Raw genomic sequence first — 24,334 nt, forward strand, 5'->3', positions numbered from 1 at the left:
AATTTTTTTTGTTTTCTTTTTTGGTAATTATCTAGATTTTTAATAAAGGAACAAAGCACCACAAAACACTCTTAACTCTGGGCTGGCAATCAGGAGAGAGAGAGGAACAAAAAAAGGAGAGAGAGAAAGAAAGAAGGGAGAGAGATTCTTTACATTGCTGATGGAAAACATCACCCACAAACCCTTGATTTAGAGCCCATGATGAGGTCCTGGTGGTAGGGAAGGCCCAGTTAAGGGATCCTCGCCTAATCCAGAGTTGCACTATGAGTCTCCATGGTAGAGCGATCTCTCTGATCAACTGGACTTTGCTGCAGGATGGGTGTGGCTGAAAGCTGACTACTGTGAATGAACCAGGAGTGAGAACATTAAGATCAAACTTTATTTCACCTAAAAACAGAATGATGAAGTGGCATTCTTCTCTATTGACATTCTATCCTATCTTCTTGTCCTCCCATTCAGGGCTGCTGACAGGTTGCTGGGGTTATTGTGCCAGGCGTGGAGATTCTGCCCACTGGTCAAGAGGCCACACTCTCAGATGTTGGCTCTGCCCTTGCCTCCCAAGGTCGGCCCATGTACACGCAATTTCTTAGTTGCTCCTGTAAGTATAGTAAAATTCTGTTAATATGATGTTACAATTCCACAAGAGAAGAGTGAAGCAACCAGTTTTCAAGATGAGACTTGTGCCGAAACCGATTTGGCTCAATGGATAGAGCGTTGGCCTATGGACTAAAGGGTCCCAGGTTTGATTCCGGTCAAGGGCATGTACCTGGGTTGCGGGCACATCCCCGGTAGGAGATGTGCAGGAGGCGGCTGATCGATGTTTCTCTCTCATTGATGTTTCTGGCTCCCTATCTCTCTCCCTTCCTCTCTGTAAAAAATTAATAAAATATATTTTAAAAAAAAAAGATGAGACTTGTTCCTGACATCATTGGTTCTTTAGTGAAAAGTACAGATAATGTTTGAAATGGAATAAAAACTCAGAAGCTCAAATGCATTCGATAACTTGAAGTATCAGTGGCACATGCCTCCAGAAGTGACTGTAGCTGTTTAAAACCCTGCCTTGTTTCACTAGCCAGAACACAGCAAGGATTATGAAATGTGTGCTTCCCTCACATTAGAAGCAATTAAAGACAATCATATTGTTCTTTTTTGGTAAAAATCAGTGCTCTTCAATGCCCTAGCAAAAAGATGAATCAATGATAAAATGCGGCTGGAGAGGCACTTCCTCATAAAATTTCTGAATAAATTTCTCATCACATCTTATGATATTTCCTTGTCAATTATTTAAAAAAAGATTTCTTTCTATGTCACTACTCCTGCTTTCCATTGTTATCATTAAACTCCAAGCTGCTGAAAACTGAGGAGTGCTCATTCTAGCCTCAGCAACAAATACACAAACAGAAAACTCCTATTTCAAAGCCTTGTTGCAAAGAGTAGTTAATGAGTAAATAGAAATTACTGACTTCTGAGAAACACTCTGACTCAGAAAGAGAATTATCAGAATAGATTTGTGAAATGGGAGTATCTATCTATACTAATAAAAGAGAAATATGCAAATTGATGTCACTCCGCTACAGACGCAAGCCACGGCCACCAGCCAATCAGGAGCAAGTATGCAAATTAACCCAACCAAGATGGCAGTGGCCATGGAGGTGGAGCAAGCAGGAGGCTTGGGTTACCCCTGGTGATGGAGGAAGTCAAGCTTCTCACCCACCCTGGCCAGCCCTGGCCTCTGCTCAAGGCTACAAAGTTTCAATTATCCTATCTAAGAAAAGAGAAACACGGTAATTAGCCATACCTCTGATACCCTTCCCATTGGCCAATCAGGAAGATATGCAAATTAACTGCCAACCAAGATGGTTGCAGGCAGCCAGGCAGCTGACGTGAACAGGGAGGCTTGCTTGCTTCAGTGATGGAGGAAGCCAAGCTTTCCCGCCTGCTTTGCCAGCCTCTGAGCTGCAACTCTAAGAAACATTGAAACAAATATAGAAGCTAAACCAAACCCCAGAAACCTGCTTTAGTCAGCCAGGCTTCAGCCAGCAGGACTGCAATATTGTTTCAAATACAGAAGGTAAACAAAGGACAGAAACCTGCTTTCAGCAGCAGAGGCCTCAGACTGAAGTCGAGCCTCAGAGCTAAAGCTGGCCCAGAATTTAAAAAAAAAGAAAAAAAGGAGTGGTTGGGAGCTTCAGTCGCCCGCCAGCCTGAAAACGGCCCTCAGCCACTCACCCAGACTGGCCAGGCACCCCAGTGGGGACCCCCACCCTGATCCAGGACAGCCTTCAGGACAAACCAGCCAGCCCCCACCCGTGCACCAGGCCTCTATCCTATAGAGTAAAAGGGTAATATGCCTCCTGGCACTGGGATCAGCGTGACAAGGGGCAGAGCCCAAACCCCCTGATCGCCCTGTGGCTCTGTGTGTGACAGGGTTCGGGGCCACAACCTTCCTATCCGCCTTACTCTGTTTGTGACAGGAGAAGGCGCCCCAACACCCTGATCAGCCCTGCTCTGTGCCTGATAGGGGGGAGCTCCCCAATCCCCTGATCGCCCTGCGACTCTGGTATGACAGAGTGCGGCACCCCAACCCCCTGATCGGCCCTGCTCTGTGTGTGACAGGGTGCAGCGCCCCAACCCCCTGATTGGTCCTGCTCTGTGGGTGATAGAGGGCGGTGCCCCAACCCCCACCATGGGCCCTGCTCTGTGTGTGATGGGGTAGAGCCATAACCTCCCCATCGGCCCTGCCCTGAGTGTGACAGTGGCGGCGTCCCAACACCCTGGTCAGCCCTGCTCTGTGTGTGACAGGGTATGGAGCCCCAACCCCCCTGATGGGCCCTGCTCTGAGCATGACAGGGGGCAGTGCCCCAACCCTCTGATCGGCCCTGCTCTGTGCGTGACAAGGGGTGGCGCCGCAACTCCCCAATCGGCCCTACCTTGAGCGTGACTGAGGTTGGCATCACAACCTCCCAATCTGCCCTTCTCTGTGCATGACAGGGGGCAGTGCCCCAACTCCCCAATCGGCCCTGCTCTGAGCCCAACCAGGAGCTGCACCTAGGGATTGGGCCTGCCCTCTGCCACCCGGGAGCAGGCCTAAGCCAGCAGGTCATTATCTCCCGAGGGGTCCCAGACTGCGAGAGGGCACAGGCCGGGCTGAGGGACCCCCTGTCCCCGCCAAGTGCACAAATTTTTGTGCACAGGGCCTCTAGTCCTATCTAATAAAGAGGGAATATGCTAATTGATCCTCATGCTATGGTAAAGATGGCAGCATCCACAGCCAATAAAGAGGGAATATGCTAATTGACTGCCATGCTCTCAAAGATGGCGGTGCCCACAGCCACAAGATGGCAGCGCCCAGTCCTCTCAGCCCCAACAGGGTGGCAGGTGTGAGGCAAGGCCGGGTTTCCCCCAGGTGGGCCTGGCTGTGTTGCGCACCTGCCTCCGCAGAATCCCAGTCCCCTAAACTTCCCAGCTGCCCAGAGCTGGCCCGAGGCACAGGCAAGCCTCAAATGGCAGCTGCCCAGCCACCCAGGGCTGCCCGAGGCTTGGGTAACCAGAGCCAGTTGAGGTTTGCACTGCTGGCAGTGACAGCAGCACAGGTGTGATGGGGCATCACCTTCTCCTGATCTCCAAGTCGCCTCCCACCCCTGAGGGCTCTTGGACTGTGAGAGGGGGTAAGCCATGCTAAAAGAGCCCCTCTCCAGTGCATGAATTTTCATGCACTGGGCCTCTAGTAGAAGATAAATAAATCCCAGATACCTGCTTCCCTTTGCTCAAGGAGGCACTGAAAAAAAAAAAAAAGAAAAAAAAGAGTGGCTGGGAGCTTGGGTCGCATGCCCAGCCTGCAAACAGCCCTCAGCCCCTCACAGAGGCTGGCCACACCCTCATGGGGTGAGGGTACCCCCTGGGGGCCTTGGCCAGCCTGCAATCAGCCATCAGCCTCTCACCCAGGTTGGCCAGGCATCCCAGTGGGGACCCCCACCCTGAAGGGGATGTGGCCAGCCTGCAAACAGCTATCAGCCCCACACCCAGGCTGACCACACCTCCCCAGTGGGGACTCTCACCCCATGGGGGCATGGCTGTCCTGCAAACCACCACAGGCCCCTCACCGAGGCTGCCCCACACCCCAAGGGAATCCCCACCCTGATCTGGGACACCCTTCAGAGCAAACCAGTCAGCCTCCACCTGTGCACCAGGCCTCTATCTATACTAATAAAAGGGTAATATGCTGATTAGACTGGGAGACCTTCCAGGAGACCTTCCGGACATTTTTCTGGACAAAGCCATGGTGGTGGGGCCAAGGTAGAGGTGGTTAGAGGCCAAGGGGGAGGGCAGTTGTAGATGATCAGGCTGCTGGAGGTCGGGGCCGTTGCGGGTAAGCAGGCCAGCAGAGGGGGCCAGTTGGGGCAAACAGGTCATCAGGGGGGTTAGTTGGAGGTGATCAGGACAGCAGAGGTGGGAAGTTTGGAGTGAGCAGGCCAGTAGGGGTGGTAGTTGGGGGTGAGCAGGCTGGTGGGGGGGGCGGGGCAGTTGGAGGCGAGCAGGTTGGCAGGCAGAGTAGTTAGGGGCAATCAGGCAGGCAGGCAGGCAGGCAAGTGAGCAGTTAGGAGCCAGCAGTCCCGGGTTGCTAGAGGGATGTCTGACTGTCAGTTTAGGCCTGATCCCTGTAAACCAGCAGTAGGACATCCTTCAAGGGGTGCCAGATTGGAGAGGGTGCAGGCCGGGCTGAGGAACACCCCCTTCCCTGTGCATGAATTTCATGCACCGGGCCACTAGTTTGATAAAAGTAGCCAATTTTTGAAACAGAAAGTCAATTAGTTTACTTCCTCCTGTCCCTCCTTTGGCCAGTCTATCTTTCTTGTTGTCCCTCTTTGACCTCTGGTAGCTTTTATTATTATTTTTGCCCTATTAAGAAGTTCGCATTCAGTCTCTTGACTTTCCTTATTTTCACATGTGTTCAGGGACCAGATGCCACAGTTTATTCAGAATAGCAAGAATCTTTCTATAACAGTCGATGACATCCATTCTAAGGTACATATTATTAGAAAAGCAAATTGCAGTAGGCCACAAGGCACGTTTGTCCATTTTCTGTGCTAGTTAAGAAAACTCGTGAGGAAGATTCAGAAAGGATTTAGAATCCTGCACATAGTTTTGTGTTGCACATAGAAAAGATTATATAAACTAATGCTTCTCACACTTGAATGTAGGTATGAAACTCTGGGGATGATGTTAAAATGCAGGTTTGGATTCAGTCGATGTGGAGTGGGGTCTGAGATCTGTATTTCTCCCAAGTCCCTTGGATGGAGGCAGATGCCAGTGAAGCATCTCAGGCACATCTTAAAGCCCCAGAGCTAGTATTGGCTCTGCAAGGCAGGGTCTGCCCTTCATTAAGAGAGAGCCTCCTGAAGGATGGGACACTGATGATGGGTGAGAAGTGATTAGGGGACTGACTGTTGTTTTCCTTTCTAGACATAAAAAAGAGAAGTCACAGAAATGTGAGTTCTCTCCATTCTAAAAAGATAGTCCCCCAATTCATTTAAATAGTAGTTCATTTTCAACCCCCAAATAGAACTTTGCAGAATGAGCAAAATTTACCCAAGCTGACTAATTAGAAACATACCTTTCCTGGTGATTGACATTTGACAGTAGACTCAATTTTATTCTCCCAAGGTACCACATAAACATCAGCAGTGCATCTTAGCATTTCCTATCCGTGAAAACAAAAGCCAAAAGAGAGAACAGTGTTATTCATGAAATACTTAAACAAGTATCAAATATCAAGTAGATTTCCAGAGAATAAGTATAGAGTTGCATGACTACTCACTCCAAGTTTATTGATCTCACAACTTTCGTTCAACTCTTTATTACTTTCCCTGGAACATGTGGTTTCTCTGGCCGTGAATTCAATAAAATATTTTGCTCCACCCACCACCTAGAAAATGAAATAGCACAAAGTAGAACCTTAATTAATTTTATATAATAAATAGTATGCTTTTACCCTAAGAGAAATTTGGGGAGAATATTAAAATTTTAATTATACAATGATCAAATGAGAGATATACAAATAAAAGTACAAATGTTTGACAACTAAACTCTTAGTTTGTATGCATGTGTAAAATATTTGGCTACAATTTTGGAAACAAGGCTACAATTTTTATTTTTATAATTTTCTGAATTTTATTATTCAACAACACTCAAGCGCTTAAGTTGTAATAGAATCTAAAAAGAGTAGGAAGAAAAACTTAAACATTTTCTTTTAGTGTGCCTTATTGTCATGCCAAGTCTTGAATTAGAGAAATACCTTTTTAGTGTCAATACAGAAACTGTGAGTTAAAGTATGTGATTAGGAAAATTCTGTGGATTTTGTAGTTTGCTTCTCTTAATTGTTTTATATTAAGGAACCATTTTAATCTCTATCAATAGTTTTTTAAAATGGATTTTTAGAGGGAGATGAAGGAATAAGAAGAGAGAGAAACATTGATCAGTGTAGGAAGAGCTCAGGAGATTTATCTCAGTGCTGTGGCAGATGCAATGGCGTGAGCACACTCCGCCTATACAAGCTTCCTCGGCACCCCGGGAAGTGGCAGCGCCCGCCTGAGCAGACCCCCTAGAGCCCCTACATAGTACCCTGATCTTTCCTACTATTGGTTGCCCTATGGATGTTGTAAACTTCTGATTGGTCTGGAATGTGATATATGTTGTTGCACTTACACAATAAACTTGGATCTGCGTCACTGAACCTGGTCTCCGGAGTTGGGCATGCTTTGTTAGGACTCCGTCGGCCTCACCCCCGCAGGACCCCCTGCTTCAGATCAGCTGTCTCCTGCAGGCCCCTAACTCGGGACCAAGCCCACAACCTGGGCATGTGTCCTTACTGGAAATTAAATCCACAATCTTTTGCTGCTCACGACAATGTTCAACCATCTGAGCCACACCGGCCAGTACTGTTGCAAGTTTTAATCTTTATACAATGTTGTGTCTACAATGAATATTTTGTGGCACAATTTATTTATTTTATATAAAAGAGGCACACTTTATTTATTTAAAAAGTTAAACTCATGCTTTTTAAAATGCAGAGACTTCAATAAAATTTCACATATGGCTTTTTAAAAGACATTTCAAAATGCCGTATCTTACATCTCTTACATTTAAAAAATAGACTTGGTAAAATTGACTTTAAATTGTATGTTAAAAAGTGAGTTAATATGGCCCAATTTCTAGTCCAAGTTATTCAATACTTGATGCTAGGATCTAAATGTGTGTGTGTGTGTGTGTGTGTGTGTGTAAAAACACATGAATATATCCATTGACCTGGAGAGATTTTTAAAAATGAAGCTTCAGCCCTGGTTGGTGTGGCTCAGTTCATTGAGTGTCATTCCATGCACCAAAGGGTCCTGAGTTTGATTCTCAATCAAGGCACATTCTAGAGTTCCAGGTTTAATCCCCGTGTGTGTGTGTGTGTGTGTGGGGGGGGGGGGGGGCATAAAGGAGACAGCGGATGGATAGTTCTGTCTCCTTTCCCTTCTTCTCTCTCTAAAATCAATAAAAGTGTATTAAGAAATAAAATAAATGAAGTTACAGGGTGATAGAATAATCTCATTTGAAAAAGGAAACCAGAGTCTTCCCTATCTCTGTGTTTTTAAAAGCATGGAAAACGTGTGGCAGGAGGAAGAGAGCAGGAGAACAGAGTCATAGGAAGAACTAAGCTCCCCCTATACTTTTTCTGCTGGGTAATCATGGTTAAATTTTTTAAAATATATTTTATTGATTTTTTACAGAGAGGAAGGGAGAGAGATAGAGAGTTAGAAACATCGATGAGAGAGAAACATCGATCAGCTGCCTCCTGCACATCTCCTACTGGGGATGTGCCTGAAACCCAGGTACATGCCCTTGACCGGAATCGAACCTGGGACCTTTCAGTCCGCAGGCCGACCCTCTATCCACTGAGCCAAACCAGTTTTGATACTTAACTTTTAAGACTCCAGGTATAGATGCAAATGGGGAGGAAGTTTCTAAGAGGGTTTTAGGGTCTATATTTTGGTGATCCTAAATTTTCTTGCTCATTTCAGAATATATCTTAATCCATTTTTTATAACTATAATCTTGATCAAAGTAATGTTGTCTAAGAAACTGGACAATATATGACACAAACCAAAACTGGTGGCTCAACTCTATTCAGGGTCAAGAAGAAGGAATTAAATAGATATAAATCCTCCATTTGAGGGCCTCAGGATGGCATCTATATTGCCATTATTATCAGGTGTCATTCTTATCAAAAGTCTTCCCTGATCAAACCCATCCTGCTCAACCTTTGTTTTTAAAGTAGAGATTACCATATAGCAAAATAAATTCAAAATGTATTAAAAATGTAAATTAAAGAAATAAACTCAAAAGATATACTATATATCCAACAGGTCTCAGGATGAAGAAGGCCTTTCTTAGGTGAAAAGCAGAGGAAGAAAACATAAATGGAGAAAAAATGTCTAAATTTGTTCGGACAGGAAAGCCAACTGATTCTCAAAAATCACAGTAAGCAAAGTAAAAAAATAAAAGCTGGGAAAAATATGGCATAAGATTAATATTCTTATGCATGTAAAGCCCAACATGAAAAATGAACAAAAGACATGAAGGAGTATTTCAGAATGGAAGTTAAAATGTTCATAAAGCTAGAAGCAAATGACTACCTCCATTAATAACCAAAGATTAAAAAAACCAACAATGCAACAGCATTTTTAATATTCCATATGTTGACAAAGATAAAAAACAGTGGTGATACCTGGTATTGGCCACACATGGGAAGCTCGCAGCCTCAGTTGCTGTTGGTAGAAATAGAACTCAAAGCAAGAGGTTCAAGGTCCTATGGCCAGGTGGAATGAATGTAAATTGGCATAATTGCAAATAGTTTGGCAAGTTGGCAATTTGTATCAGAAGTCTTAAACCTACTATACATAGGCCTTGAAATTTCTAGTACTTTCAACAGAGCAACAGCTTAGTGGCTTTACAGATTCTGGCCAATACTGCTCTGAATACATTTTAAGCGACTCTCTTTTTACTTATGGTCACTTATCAATGATGAGATTTAATACTTGAATAATAGCTTTTAGTTTACTTTGTGAATAGTAGCAGAAGAGATTTTAAAATTTATTCTTTTTATTAAGCTTAAAATTTACTTTTAAACAGCATTCTTGAGAGCAACAAGAAAACCCCAGAGTGAGCAGAAGGAAGGAGATAATAAAGATTAGAGCAGAAATAAATGACATAGAGACCAAAAAGATAATACAGAAAATCAATGAAACTAAGAGCTGGTTCTTTGAAAGGATAAACAAGATTGACAAGCCTCTAGCCAGGCTCACCAAGAAGCAAAGAGAGAGGACCCAAATAAACAAAATCAGAAATGATAGAGGCGAAATAACAACAGACCCCACAGAAATACAAATGATTGTTAAAAAATACTATGGACAGCTCTACTCCAACAAACTAGACAACCTGGAGGAAATGGACAAATTCCTAGAAAAATACAACATTCCAAAACTCAATCAGAAAGAATCTAAAAATCTCAATAGGCCAATAACTATGGAAGAAATTGAAGCAGTCATCAGAAAGCTTCCAGCAAACAAAAGCCCAGGGCCAGACGGCTTCACAGGGGAGTTTTACCAAACATTCAAGGAAGAACTAAAACCTATCCTCCTCAGACTACTACAAAAAATTCAAGAGGAAGGAACACTTCCAAGCTCATTCTATGAAGCCAGCATCACCCTAATACCAAAACCAGGTAAAGACAACACAATGAAAGAGAATTACAGGCCAATATCCCTCATGAACATAGATGCCAAAATCCTCAACAAAATCTTAGCAAACCGGATCCAGCAGTACATCAGAAAGATCATACACCATGACCAAGTAGGATTTATCCCAGGGATGCAAGGATGGTACAATATACGCAAATCAATAAATGTGATACATCACATAAACAAATTGAAAGAAAAAAACCACATGGTCATATCAATAGATGCAGAAAAAGCATTCGACAAAATCCAACACCCATTTTTGATAAAAACTCTCAGCATGGTGGGAGTAGAAGGATCATACCTAAACATAATAAAAGCCATATATGACAGGCCCACAGCCAACATCATACTCAATGGACAAAAACTAACACCATTTCCCCTAAGAACAGGAACAAGACAAGGATGCCCACTCTCACCACTCCTGTTCAACATAGTCCTGGAAGTATTAGCCATTGCAATTAGGCAAGAAGAAGAAATAAAAGGCATCCAAATTGGAAAAGAGGAAGTAAAACTGTCCTTATTTGCAGACGACATGATATTATACATACAAAACCCTAAAGACTCCATCAAAAAACTACTAGACTTAATACATGAATTTGGCAAAGTAGCAGGATACAAAATTAATGCCAAGAAATCTGAGGCATTTCTATACACCAATAGTGAACTTGCAGAAAGAGAGATTAGAAAAACAATCCCATTTACCATCGCACCAAAAAAATTAAGATACCTAGGAATAAACTTAACTAAAGAGGTTAAAGACCTCTACTCAGAAAACTACAGGACATTGAAAAAAGAGATAGAGGAAGACATAAACAGATGGAAGAACATACCGTGTTCATGGATTGGTAGAATCAACATCATTAAAATGTCCATACTACCCAAAGCAATCTATAAATTCAACGCACTTCCCATTAAAATACCAACGGCATACTTCACAGATCTAGAACGAACTCTCCAAAAATTCATCTGGAATAAAAAAAGACCCCGAATAGCTGCAGCAATCCTGAGAAAGAACAAAGTAGGTGGAATCTCAATACCAGATATCAAGCTGTATTACAAAGCCACTGTTCTCAAAACTGCCTGGTACTGGCACAAGAACAGACATATAGATCAATGGAATAGAATAGAGACCCCAGAAATCGGCCCGAGCCAATATGCTCAATTAATATTTGACAAAGGAGGCAAGAACATACAATGGAGCCAAGATAGTCTCTTCAACAAATGGTGTTGGGAAAATTGGACAGATATATGCAAGAAAATGAAACTAGACCACCAACTTACACCATACACAAAAATAAACTCAAAATGGATAAAGGACTTAAATGTACGACAGGAAACCATAAAAATTCTAGAAGAATCCAAGGGCAACAAAATCTCAGACATATGCCGAAGCAATTTCTTCAGTGATACAGCTCCTAGGGCAGTTGAAACTAAAGAGAAAATGAACAAATGGGACTACATCAAAATAAAAAGCTTCTGCACAACAAAAGAAACCATCAACAAAACAACAAGAAAACCCACTGCGTGGGAAGACATATTTGCCAACGTCATATCTGATAAGGGCCTAATCTCCAAAATTTATAGGGAACTCTTAAAACTTAAGAAAAAGAAGATAAACAATCCAATCAAAAAATGGGCAAAGGATCTAAATAGACACCTTTCAAAAGAGGACATTCAGAAAGCCAAGAGACATATGAAAACATGCTCAAAGTCACTAATCATCCGAGAAATGCAAATCAAAACAACAATGAGGTACCATCTCACACCTGTCAGAATGGCTATCATCAACAAATCAACAAACAACAAGTGCTGGAGAGGATGTGGAGAAAAAGGAACACTTGTGCACTGCTGGTGGGAATGTAGACTGGTGCAGCCACTATGGAAGACAGTATGGAGTTTCCTCAAAAAACTGGAAATGGAACTCCCATTTGACCCTGTGATCCCACTTCTAGGAATTTATCCCAAGAAACCAGAAACACCAATCAGAAAGGATATATGCACCTATATGTTCATAGCAGCACAATTCACCATAGCTAAGATCTGGAAACAGCCTAAATGCCCATCAGTAGATGAATGGATTAGAAAACTGTGGTACATCTACACGATGGAATACTATGCTGCTGTAAGAAAGAAGGTACTCTTACCATTTGCAACGGCATGGATGGAGCTGGAGAGCATTATGCTAAGTGAAATAAGCCAGTCAATGAAGGAGAAATACCACATGATCTCACTCATTCATGGATAATAGAGACCATTATAAACTTTTGAACAATAATAGATACAGAGGCAGAGCTGCCTCACACAGATTGTCAAACTGCAGCGGGAAGGCCGGGGAGGGTTGGGGGGCAGGAGGGAGGGGGTTAAGAGATCAACTGAAGGGCTTGTATGCATGCATATGAGCATAACCAATGGACATAAGACACTGGGGGGTAGGGGAAGCCGGGGTATTGTCAAGGGTGGGGGGAAAAAGAAAGGACACATATGTAATACCCTTTGTAATGCTTTAAGCAATAAAAATAAATAAATAAATAAACAGCATTCTTTTTGGCTAGTGCTCATTTGCATACACAGAGGTTGTTATGGGAGGTCTCAGAAACTATTTCAGAGGACTGGCACCTGTGAAGGTTATTGTAGGGCATATGCAAATTTTTTCTTTGGCCTTTATTAAAGCCAATTGCTTATAAAAATATTGGCTTCGAATATAACTGAATTTATATGAGACCTTGATTATATTGTAAAAGCTAATTTATTAAGTAACTAAAGTAGGCATCTTTACTGAAAAAGTAAAGTGAGCAAACTTATATGTTTGACCTATGAAGTACAGATGCCGCCCTATCCCCCATCCTATTTGAAAAGCAGGCTGCCTGAGGGCTTTTGTTTTTAAAATTCCCCTGCTGAAGAAATATTCAGAAACTTTGCCTTGCCCTCCTTTAGAGGTTGAAACTTTTATAACATTTAAAATATATGTATATAAATAAAATATAATTATTAATTTTTATTTTATAAAGCTTTCCAAGTGATTTCAAGTGTATTAGATTGGTCTAATTTAGTTTAAAAATATTTCTTTTAAGAAGAGAGAATAGCCCTGACCAGTTTGGCTCAGTGGATAGAGCGTCGGCCTGCGGACTCAAGGGTCCCGGGTTCGATTCCAGTCAAGGGCATGTACCTTGGTTGCAGGCACATCCCCAGTGGGGAGTGTGCAGGAGGCAGCTGATTGATCTCTCTCATCGATGTTTCTAACTCTCTGTCCCTCTCCCTTCCTCTCTGTAAAAAATCAATAAAATATATATAAAAAAAAAAAAAAAAGAAGAGAGAATAAATCCTTGAATCATTCTGGAGTCCTTGAAATGTCACAAGGCCATCTCTCTATTAAAGTCTTGAAATTTAACTTGAAAAGATCATCAAATATATATAACCCAAATATTATATTATATACTTTTTGTAATATTCTAAAAGATATCAATTAAATTTAAACTGGTTTTTATATTAAAAATTTGATTTAGACCATAGAATTAATCTAACTGATGGAACAAGAAACGACTCTAGAAAGGCAGAGAATAAGAGTAGCTTTTTCCTTGCTCTACTTTTTTTTTTAAATTTTTTTTTATTTTTCGCTTAAAGTATTACAAAGGGTATTACATAAGTGTCCTTTTTTCCCCCCCGCCCTTGACAAACCTCTACCCTCCCTAACCCCCCAGTGTCTTATGTCCATTAGTTATGCTTATATGCATGCATACCCGTCCTTCGGTTGATCTCTTACTTCCCTCCCTCCTGCCCCCCAACTCTCTCTGGCCTTCCCACTGCAGTTTGACAATCAGTTTGAGGCAGCTCTGCCTCTGTATCTATTATTGTTCAAAAGTTTGTAATGGTCTTTATTATCCATGAATGAGTGAGATCATGTGGTATTTTTCCTTCATTGACTGGCTTGTTTCACTTAGCATAATGCTCTCCAGTTCCATCCATGATCTTGCAAATGGTAGGAGAGTTCCTTCTTTTTAACAGCAGCATAGTATTCCATCGTGTAGATGTACCACAGCTTTCTAATCCATTCATCTACTGATGGGCACTTAGGCTGTTTCCAGATCTTAGCTATGGTGAATTGTGCTGCTATGAACATCTGGGTGCATATATCCTTTCTGATTGGTGTTTCTGGTTTCTTGGGATATATTCCTAGAAGTGGGATCACAGGGTCAAATGGGAGTTCCATTTCCAATTTTTTGAGGAACCTCCATACTGCCTTCCATAGTGGCTGCACCAGTCTGCATTCCCACCAGCAGTGCACAAGTGTTCCTTTTTCTCCACATCCTCTCCAGCACTTGTCGTTTGTTGATTTGTTGATGATGGCCATTCTGACAGGTGTGAGATGGTACCTCATTGTTGTTTTGATTTGCATTTCTCGGATGATTAGTGACTTTGAGCATGTTTTCATATGTCTCTTGGCTTTCTGAATGTCCTCTTTTGAAAGGTGTCTATTTAGATCCTTTGCCCATTTTTGGATTGGACTGTTTATCCTCTTTTTGTTAAGTTGTATGAGTTCCCTATAAATTTTGGAGATTAGGCCCTTATCAGATATGACGTTGGCAAATATGTTTTCCCACGCAGTGGGTTTTCTTGTTGTTTTGTTGATGGTTTCTTTTGTTGTGCAGAAGCTTTTTATTTTGATGTAGTCCCATTTGTTCATTTTCTCTTTAGTTTCAACTGCCCTAGGAGCTGTATCAGTGAAGAAATTGTTTTGGCATATGTCTGAGATTTTGTTGCCTTTGTATTCTTCTAGAATTTTTATGGTTTCCTGTCGTACATTTAAGTCCTTTATCCATTTTGAGTTTATTCTTGTGTATGGTGTAAGTTGGTGGTCTAGTTTCATTTTCTTGCATATGTCTGTCCAATTTTCCCAACACCATTTATTGAAGAGACTATCTTGGCTCCATTGTATGTTCATGCCTCCTTTGTCAAAAATTAATTGCCTTGCTCTACATTTTATTAATTATATAATAGTTGCTAGAATTTACATAACACTTTAAAGTTCGAGAAGATAATGTTATCTCTCTTTTGTGTTCCATTTATTTATGCATTCACTGGTTGCTTCTTGTATGTGCCCTGATCAGGGGTCAAACTTGCAACCTTGGCATATGGGACAATGCTCTCTACCCAACTGAACTACTCGGCCAAGGCTTGACATACATTATCTTATTTGAGTCTCACCCCAGTCCTTTATAGACAGAACATGGAATGTTCTAAATGACTTGTCCAAGGTCATATAGCAAGCATGTAGTTAGGTTGAGACTTGACATTCAATTCGTTTTTACAAGGTATACTATTTTCCCACCTAAGATCAGTGGCAATATTAGTAAGCAGGTTGCACATAGACAATAATATCACTATTTTTGTAGCTTAATTTACAGACCTGTGATGTTGCTCTGTGCACAATGTCAATCTTGAAATAGAAAGTTGCATTATTCGCTGCATTAAGCTTTGTAATGGAATGATTCAGAGCCTCCTTCAGATCAGGACTGTCGACAGGTATCTCTTCGGGACAGCCACGGCAACTGAAGGTAAATGGTAATAAATACGCTGAAAGAACAATCAAGTTTTAAGTCAGTGTGTCTACTGAAGGAGCAGTCTAGCCTAGTACCTCTCCTGCACATTGTCCAGCACTCATTTATATGGGGCCATGTGCAGCCTAAAGGCCAGTAGTGAATGGGTAGAGGTTGTCTGTGTGACCTTCACCTTACTGCCTGCCCTCTTTTCCTCTCAGAGTCAAGGGCATTTAGGGAAACCTTCCATCAGAAGGCGTTAGTTAGTTCACCTTCAATATCAATGTGCTGCACTGTTCCTAAGTTTTTGCATTTTTGAAAGAAAGTGTAAAAAAGCAACACTTAATTTAACGGAACGGTTCTCTAGTGGGAAAATTTTAAGTCCTCTGATTCTGGTGAGCAGGGAGCTTCAGTGATGCTTCTCACTGTGGAATCTATGCAAATATCTTCCAAGTATGAGAAAAGCCAACTCTTGGTATAAGAATCACTGGCGTGGCCATAAACTTGCACTATCTATCTCACTTCCCCCACATTATAACATGCAGGAGAAAAAACTATGCAATTAAAAAGATTTTATTCTGAGTGATTAAAAAGGAGATAGAGCTTTCCCAATTTATAACACCTGATGTAGTGACATCTTATACACAAGGAAGACCAGCTGACACTGTATCTGGAGATCAGCTTTGCCCAAAGAACATAAATCTTTCCTTCTGTCACCATCTTCCCTCTGGCCACTTGGGCATTGATGCAGTCCTAGCTGCATCAGCTACAGCACAGCACAGCAGAAATGGGGTACAGCTGTAAGCATTGTTGATTATATCATGGGACCCAAAGCACAATTCCTATAAAAAGACCAAGCCAGTTGTCTGGGATTAACATGGACTACTAGAGCACAAACATGTATTATCGCATACCTGGTAAAATCAAACACTTCTGTGAGAAGGAAGCAATTCTTTGCTGAGGATCCACATATGCAATATCTGTACATTGACCACCATCCTAGTTTTTCAAAAGAAAATAAGTTAAAAACATATTTAAGAACTATTAAAGTAAACAACTAGTAAAATTAAATATAATATGTTGACTTTACATAGAAAACAAAACAAAATCTAATCCCATTACAAAAGAGAGAATAAGAAACAATTAGGTATTAGCATCAATAACAATAACTGTATTTACACAAACACATAAAATAAGATGACAAGAATCCCTAGTATAGAAATAATAATCAGATAGCCCAGCCAGCATGGCTCAGTGGTTGAGAGTCAATCTATGAACCAGGAGGTCATGGTTCGGTTCCCAATCAGGGCATATGCCCAGGTTGCAGGCTCTATCCCTAGTGTGGGATGTGCAGGAGGCAGCTGATCAACGCTTCTCTCACTCATTGATGTTTCTATCTCTATTACCTTTTCCCTTCCTCTCTGAAATCAATAAAAATATGTTAAAAAATAATATATTTTAATGGGTAAAATTTCTTTTAGAAAGACAAAAAATTCCAGACCAGCCCGTGTTGTTCAGTGGTTGAGCATCAACCCAGGAACCAGGAGGTCACATTTAGATTTTTGGTCAGGGCACATGCGGGGGTTGGGGGCTGGATCCCCAGAGTGGGGTGTGCAGGAAGCAGTTGATCGATGATGTTCCTCTCTCATTGATATTTTTATCTCTCTATCACTCTCCCATCTTTTTTCTAAAAATCAATAAATACATTTTTAAAAAGAAAAAGGCAAAGACTTCTGTATTAAGTTAAAAACAAAAGTAATGTATCATATTTTCAAGAATAATGTCTTGTAATATAAAAGATAAAGGTAGACTAAACATAATGGATGATCAAAACTATATGAAACAAATATAAGCAGGAAAATGACCTAGAGTATTATTAATATTGGACAAAGTAAAATTCAAGGTAACAAAAGAAACCCACTATGGTAGTAAAGAAGATAATTGTATTTTTATAAAGATATATTCTAGAAGCATGGAGTTAAAATACATAAAGCAGTAATTAGATATATATGTGTAGAAATAGAATAAAATAATGGTGGTGGAGAAATTTTATATACAACTATAAATTTAAGATAGAGTGAATAGATAAAAAATAAATAAAATCATAGAAAATGAATAAAATAATAAAAATGTATTTAAATCCCGAACAAATGGATACTTTTCTGGAAAACTATAAATAAACAACGCTGACTTAAACACAAGAACATATTTGAATGGACCAATAACTGAAGAACAGAGAATGCTATCATTACTCTCAACTTCCATTCCATTTCTCACCTCCAAAGAACATAGATGTTTTATAAATGAATCATTTTTAAAATTAAATAAACATTTAGTTCCTTCCTATGTAAACTGTTTCTGAATATAGAAAATAGTTGCAAACTACCCAAGTCAAAAAATAGTGGCTAACCACCTAACTAAAAAAATAGAAGGCAACAGGAAAAGATGAAGTCCAAATATGACATGGACTGACTCCATAAATAAGCCATAGAAATGAGTCTACAGGTGCTCAGCAGAGCTGTTGAGGTCAAGACAGTGTAGCCATCACTCATTCATAGGGTCACCAGGAGTCAGAGCTGACTCAACTGCATGTAACACACACCCAATTCATTCTATAAAACTATAATCTGGATGCCAAATCTTTAAAAAATAGAATGCACACACAACCACACCCAGAAAACTGTCAAACCACTTTTACTTATAAATAAAGCTGTCCAGTTCTTAAACTAAAAATAAAATCCAAATGCATATTTAAAGAATAATTAACACTAAGCAAGGAGAGTTTATGAATCTAGAGGTTGCTATTAGGAAAGTTATCAAAACAACATAACAGATTAAATTAAAAATACATAACATGATATTTCAATACATAGTTAAAGCATTTGGTAAATTCTAACACAATTTTTTTTTCTTAAATTAAAAATATTTGTTGGGGTGACATTGGTCAATTATATAGGTTTCAAGTGTACATTTCTATAATACATCACCTGTATATTGTACTGAGTGTTTACTATCCAAAGTCAAGTCTCCCTCTATCATCACTTATCCCCCCCTTTATCTTGTACTTTACCCATCCCCTTTCTCTCTGGTAATCTGTGTCTGTGAGTTTTGGTTTTTTTTCCCCTTAATTCTTTCATATTTCTCACCTAACCCCACTCTAGTCTCCCCTCTGACAGCTGTCAGTCTGCTCTCTGTATCTCTGAGTCTGTTAACACCAATTTCTTATTTAAAAACAAAACAAACTTTTTTAAAAGCAGGAATGTAAGGATGCTTTTTTAATATGACAAGAATGCCTACCTGGAACCCATAGCAAATAATGTAAATAACAAAATTCTAGTGGCTTTCCCAACAAAACCAGGAATGAAACACAAATATGTTGGAATATCTCTGGAAAATATCTCTGGAAGTTTGGTCAATTCATTGAGACACAGAACAAAACATAAGCATTGGAAAAGAGGTGATAAAACAGTATCTTATTTTACACCTAGGACAATCAAAAGAATGAACGCAAAGCTGTTTGAGTTAATCAGAGCTCACTCACTGAATATAAGGTAAATATGTCTAAATTGATACATTTATAATAAAATATTAAAAAGAATAAAATAAAAACAAAATTTAATTCTTCAGGGCAATAACCAAAAATAAACAAACAAAAAAACACCCCTACAAAACTTGGAAATAACTTCAGTGAGCAATGTTCTGGATATATAAATAAAATCACACAACTTTTAGAAGTTTAAAATAAAACTTGACTAAGTATAGATGTATGCCAAGTTCTTGACTGAAAAGACAAAATGTAGTACATATATCAACTCTTTTTAATTTAATTTAAATATATTTTTATTGATTTCAGAGAGGAAGGGAGAAGGAGAGAGAGACAAAAACATCAATAATGAGAGAGACTCATTGATTGGCTGCCTCCTACACACCCGCTACTGGGGATGGAGCCCACAACCTGAGCATGTGCCCTTGATCACAATCAAACTTGAGACCCTTCAGTGCACAGGCCAATGCTGTATCCACTATGCAAAACTGGCCAGGACTCCATAAATTAATCCTATATAATAAAAGCCTAATATGCAAATCGGCTGAATGTCAGAACAACAGGTGGAATGACCAGTCACTATGATGTGCACTGACCACCAGGGAGCAGACACTCAATGCAGGAACTGCCCCTAGCCCACGGGCCCCAGGGCAGCCAAAGTGGGGGCCGCAGGCCTCCCCGGTCACCCCACCAGTCACCTCAGGCTGGCCAAGATGGGTGCTAGCAGGTGTCCCCTTGCCCCCTAATCACCCTGCCAGTCACCCTACAGATTGGCCCTGATCGCTGGCCAGGCCTAGGGACCTACCCATACACGAATTTTGTGCATCAGGCCTCTAGTTTATAAATATAATACAATTCCAATCTATTTGACAATGAATGGTTTTCTTACAAATTTATTCTAAGGTTGGTTTTCAAGTTATAAACACTAGAATAATAAATCACAAATTTAAACCTACTGTTAAAATATGGCAGTACAAATATATTAGTAGAGAACAGGGTTTTCATAATAAACTATTATGTAATTAAGATTGTCACAAATTTATGTATAAAGCAAGAATGTTGAGATATCTGGTTATCCTCTTGAAAAAAGCCTCAATTTAGAGACCTCAAAAGATACATTAAGATTAATTCCAGATAGGTTAAAAAGCTATATTTAAAAAGACTGATTAGATAAACTAAGGGAAAAAAGATGACTACTGAGCAAATGGAGGAAGAATTCAAAAGGAACATTTTATTAGATTTGGTCACCAATAAGCAAAATCTGTTGGTAAGTCAGAAATACCACAATGAAACTAAAAAATGAACAACTGAGAAAATATGACAAAATACTGATAACTTTAATATACAAATACTCTTTTTCAAATCATTAAGATTTATCCCAAAGAGAAATGGACAAAGGATATGAAAAACAATTCATAAATTCAATCCATAAATTTCTAACAAATTTCTATTTATGAAAATAAGAATATATACCAAATACAGAAATAGCTTTATTTTCAAGAATGTTTGGTGAGTTATTAATGATAATAAAAATGGAAACAACTCAAATGTCTAACTATAGGAAAGTAATTAAAAAAACAGTCTATCATATCTTTAATAGGATACAGTTATTTAAAAGAATGTTTGTCAAGAGTTTTAATGAGGTAGGACAATTCTTAGGTGAAAAAAATGCAGCATGTAAGCCTGGCTGGCATGGCTCAGTGGTTGAGCATTGACCTATGAACCAGGAGGTCACTGTTTGATTCCTGGTCAGTGCACATGCCCAGGTTGTGGGCTTGATCCCCAGTGTAGGGTGTGCAATGTTTCTCTCTCTCCTTCTCCCTTCCTCTTTGAAATCAATAAAAATATTTTTTAAATGCAGCATGTAAAATAATGACAATTATAAACAGACCAAAAAAATCAGCAAATTGTTTATATCTCCTCCACTCCCCCGCCCCTCCCCCCCCAAAAGAGATAAGAGGGAAATACACTAAGATATCTTTGGGTATTTGGGTATGTGGTTTAATATTATCATTGTTTTCTATGTTTCTGCATTGCCTTCTGCGTGGGAAATGTGTATTTCTAATAAGGGGACATATCTATATTATTAAAAGGCTTGTGGCCCTAAAGACCTAAAGACCAAAGACTGGCAGGGCTGGGCAGGGCTATGAGCTTGGGGAGGCATGCTCGAGTGGGCGGAGCCACACGATTGCCCACACTGGGCTTCCATCCCATATAATAAAGAGCCAATATGAAAAATGGCCAGGATGCTGTCACAGTAACGACCAATCAGCAGGTGGCTGTGTGCGCACAGGTGTGTGCGGGTGGGTAGGACTGTGTGTTGCAAAGGGTGGGGCTTCATGCATGACTGGTCACCAGGAGATGCATGGAGCTCCTCAAGGTTCCCCGCTCCCCATGCTGCCCAAAGTGGTGTGGCTCCTGGCTCCTGCTGAAGCAGTGCAGCCCCCTCCCGACTCCCATGGAAGTGGCACGGCTCACTCCCACCTCCCGCGGGTGCCAGCAGCTTGCTCCTGCCTCCTGCAGAAGCTGCACGGCTTCCACTGGCTCCCATGGATCCCACTGGCTCCAGTGGAAGTGGTGGGCGGCCTACTGTGCATGATATCATGTACTGGGCCACTCGTATATAATAAACGTCATAGTTGTTAAAGATACAAGGAATACCACACTTATAATACCTTAATTTTTGTTGAGGAGATGGATACTGGAAGTAGCTCTGAGGTTCTCAATTCTATTAGCATATTTGATTCACCGAGAAGCTTTTAGGTCATTCTGACTCTAGAGACCCACCCCAGACCTAATCAGAATGCCTGGGGAATGGCCTAGGAGAGGTTATTTTTAAAGCTGGCAATGTGATTCTAATATGCAGTATGGCCCAAGAACTATTTATGAAACTCTTAAATCAGTGCTTTTCCAACCTTAAAGTGCAAATGACTCACCTGAGAATCTTGTTAACATGCAGATTCAGTAGGTGTGGGTGGAACTCAAGACTTGGCTTTTCTAACAAGCTCCCTGGTGATGCTGATGCTGCTGGTTCAGGGACCAACTTGGAATAGCAAGGCCTTCAGTCTTACCAGTTGTAGACAAGAGAGTTCATGTATATTTTGTGTCCTTTAATTATTGTAACAACGCTGTGAGACCGGTGCTGTTATTCCTCACCATTTTACAAATGAGGAAGTGGAAGCTCAGGAAGTTATACCAGAAATCTGATTGGATTTGTGACTCCAATCAGCCCTGCATCTGTGTGTGTTGCAAAGAGGGAACTAAATTAAGGCCTTACAAACAGATGCAGGGAGATTAAAGCCAGATAACATTGAAGCCTATATAACCTCAAATGGCTAACTAAAGAACATAAGAAACAGAAGGTGTTAATAGATGCTTTAAAGGCCAGATGACTAAAAATAACAAAGTTAAATAGAAGCTAGAGCATACATTTTTGGTGTCTCACTCTCTCTCTCTCTCTCTCCCTTTTAACTATTTTTTTAATTATGGTAAAATATATGTAACATAAAGTTTGCCATTTCAACCATTTTTAAGTATATAACTCAGTGATATTAATTACATTTTAAACATCACTGCTATCTATTTCCAGTAATTTTCATAACCCTAAACACAAATTCTGTACCCATTAAACAATAAATCCCCATTCTCCCTCCCCCTATCCCTCAGTACACTCAAATGTACTTTTGTTTCTATGCATGTGTTAGATATTTCATATAAGTGGAATCATACAATATTTGTCTTTTTATGTCTGGCTTCTTTCACTTAGCATAATGTTTTCAAGGTTCATCTAAGTTGTAGATTGTGGCAGATTTCATTTCTCTCCATGGCTAAAGAACATTCCATTGTTTTATATATACATCACATTTTGTTTTTCCACGCATCTGTTGATGGACACTTGTGTTGTTTCACTTTTTGTCTATTGTGAATAATGTTGCACCGAATCCTGGCATGTAGGTATCTGTTTGACTCCCTGTTTTTTAATTCTTTTGGGTACATACCTAGGAGTGCCATCGCTGTGTCATATGGTAAGTCTATGTGCAACTTCTTGAGGGACTACCAACGTGTTTTCCACAGTGGCTGCACCATTTTACATTCTCATCAGCAATGGACAAAGGTTTCAATTTTTCCACGTCCTCCCCAATATTAGTTATTTTCCAATTTTTAAAAAATTATAGCCATCTTTTAGGTGTGAAATGGCATCTCATTGTGGCTTGTTTTCCACCCCCCCACCCCCCCACCCCCCGCCTCCTTAGGTAGCTAATTATATTGAGCATCATTTCCTGTGTTTAATGACTGTTTGCATATCTTCTTTAGAGAAATGTTTATTTTAAAGTCCTTTGCCCATTTAAAAATCAGGTTGATTGTCTTTTTCTTGTTGCATTATAGGAGTTATTTATATATTGCATATGTAATTCTTATCTTATATATGATGCAATTAATTTCTCCCATTTTTTGGGTTATCTTTTTACTATCTTAATAGTATCCTTTTAACTTTTCTCCCAATTATGAAATAAATACATGCTTGATTAGAAACATTGGCAAATATTAAAGAGTTCCAAAAAGTATAAAAAAAAAGGCACCCGTAGTTCCAACTGAAAGTTAACTATGTTTTATATTTTTTGCATCACTTAATATTTTTTATGAATTTATTTGAGGCAAACTAACAACATATGACAGGGAGCAGGACCTCAAATGCTCCCGTCCATCACTTTTGTTGTTGTTGTTAATCCTCACCTGAAGATATTTTTCCATTGATTTTAGAGAGAGTGGAATAGAGAGGGAAGGACAGAGAGAAAAATCAATGTGAGAGAAACACGTCAATTGATTGCCTTCAGCATGCACCTTGAACCAGAGCCCAGCCCGGGCCAGGAAGGAGCTTGCAACCCAGTAACATGCCCTTGACCAGAACTGAACTTGGGTCCCTTTGTTCCACAGTCCGATGCTCTATCCATTGAACCACACCAGCCAGGACACCTCCATCATTTTTGATACTTATATTTACTTCATATATTTAAATGAATATGTATCTATAATTTTATATATTTTTTAACTTACCACATTATAACCATTTTACCAAGTCACTAAAAAATATATAAACATACTTTTAATGGCTGCATATATTGTACTGTATGGTATACTATAAGTTATTTAAACATTCCCTAGTGTTGAAAACATTTCCAAAGTTTTTCCATTACAAATAATGCTGAAATTAATATCTTACTGTTTGGGTTTCTCATTTTCTTCCCACATAATAGAATTGTAGAAGTAGAACAACAGACTAAAGGGCTTGAAGCAATCCCTTGCTTAAAGTAATTTTCTGCTAAAATGCAAATATCCCTGGGATGGTCATTGTCCTTTAGGCATCTGTACCTGCACTAACTACTGCCACCTTGTGATCCTCTCTTGTAACATAATTTTGATTCTGATAAAGAGTTGGAGGTTCAGGGCTAAAAAAAGGAGAGAGAAGGGGAGAA

General features: G+C 40.1%; 1 protein-coding gene across 1 annotated transcript in view; it reads right to left on the reverse strand.

The window, feature by feature from the left end:
• Positions 1-304: 304 nt before the first annotated feature.
• Positions 305-24,334, reverse strand: part of LOC139004011 (kininogen-2-like) — a 36,148-nt gene continuing 12,118 nt past the window's right edge. Inside the window, exons 6-10 of the mRNA XM_070406609.1 lie at positions 16,231-16,315; positions 15,187-15,353; positions 5,819-5,926; positions 5,615-5,701; positions 305-596 (exon numbers count right to left, since the gene is read on the reverse strand). Of these exons, the coding sequence (XP_070262710.1) occupies positions 516-596; positions 5,615-5,701; positions 5,819-5,926; positions 15,187-15,353; positions 16,231-16,315 (528 nt within the window). The 3' untranslated portion in view covers positions 305-515. The remainder of the gene's footprint in view (positions 597-5,614; positions 5,702-5,818; positions 5,927-15,186; positions 15,354-16,230; positions 16,316-24,334) is intronic.

The sequence above is a fragment of the Myotis yumanensis genome, unplaced genomic scaffold (assembly GCF_028538775.1).
Source record: "Myotis yumanensis isolate MYYU_CA2020_CCGP unplaced genomic scaffold, mMyoYum1.0.hap1 SCAF_2, whole genome shotgun sequence".
Taxonomy (NCBI): Eukaryota; Metazoa; Chordata; class Mammalia; order Chiroptera; family Vespertilionidae; genus Myotis; species Myotis yumanensis.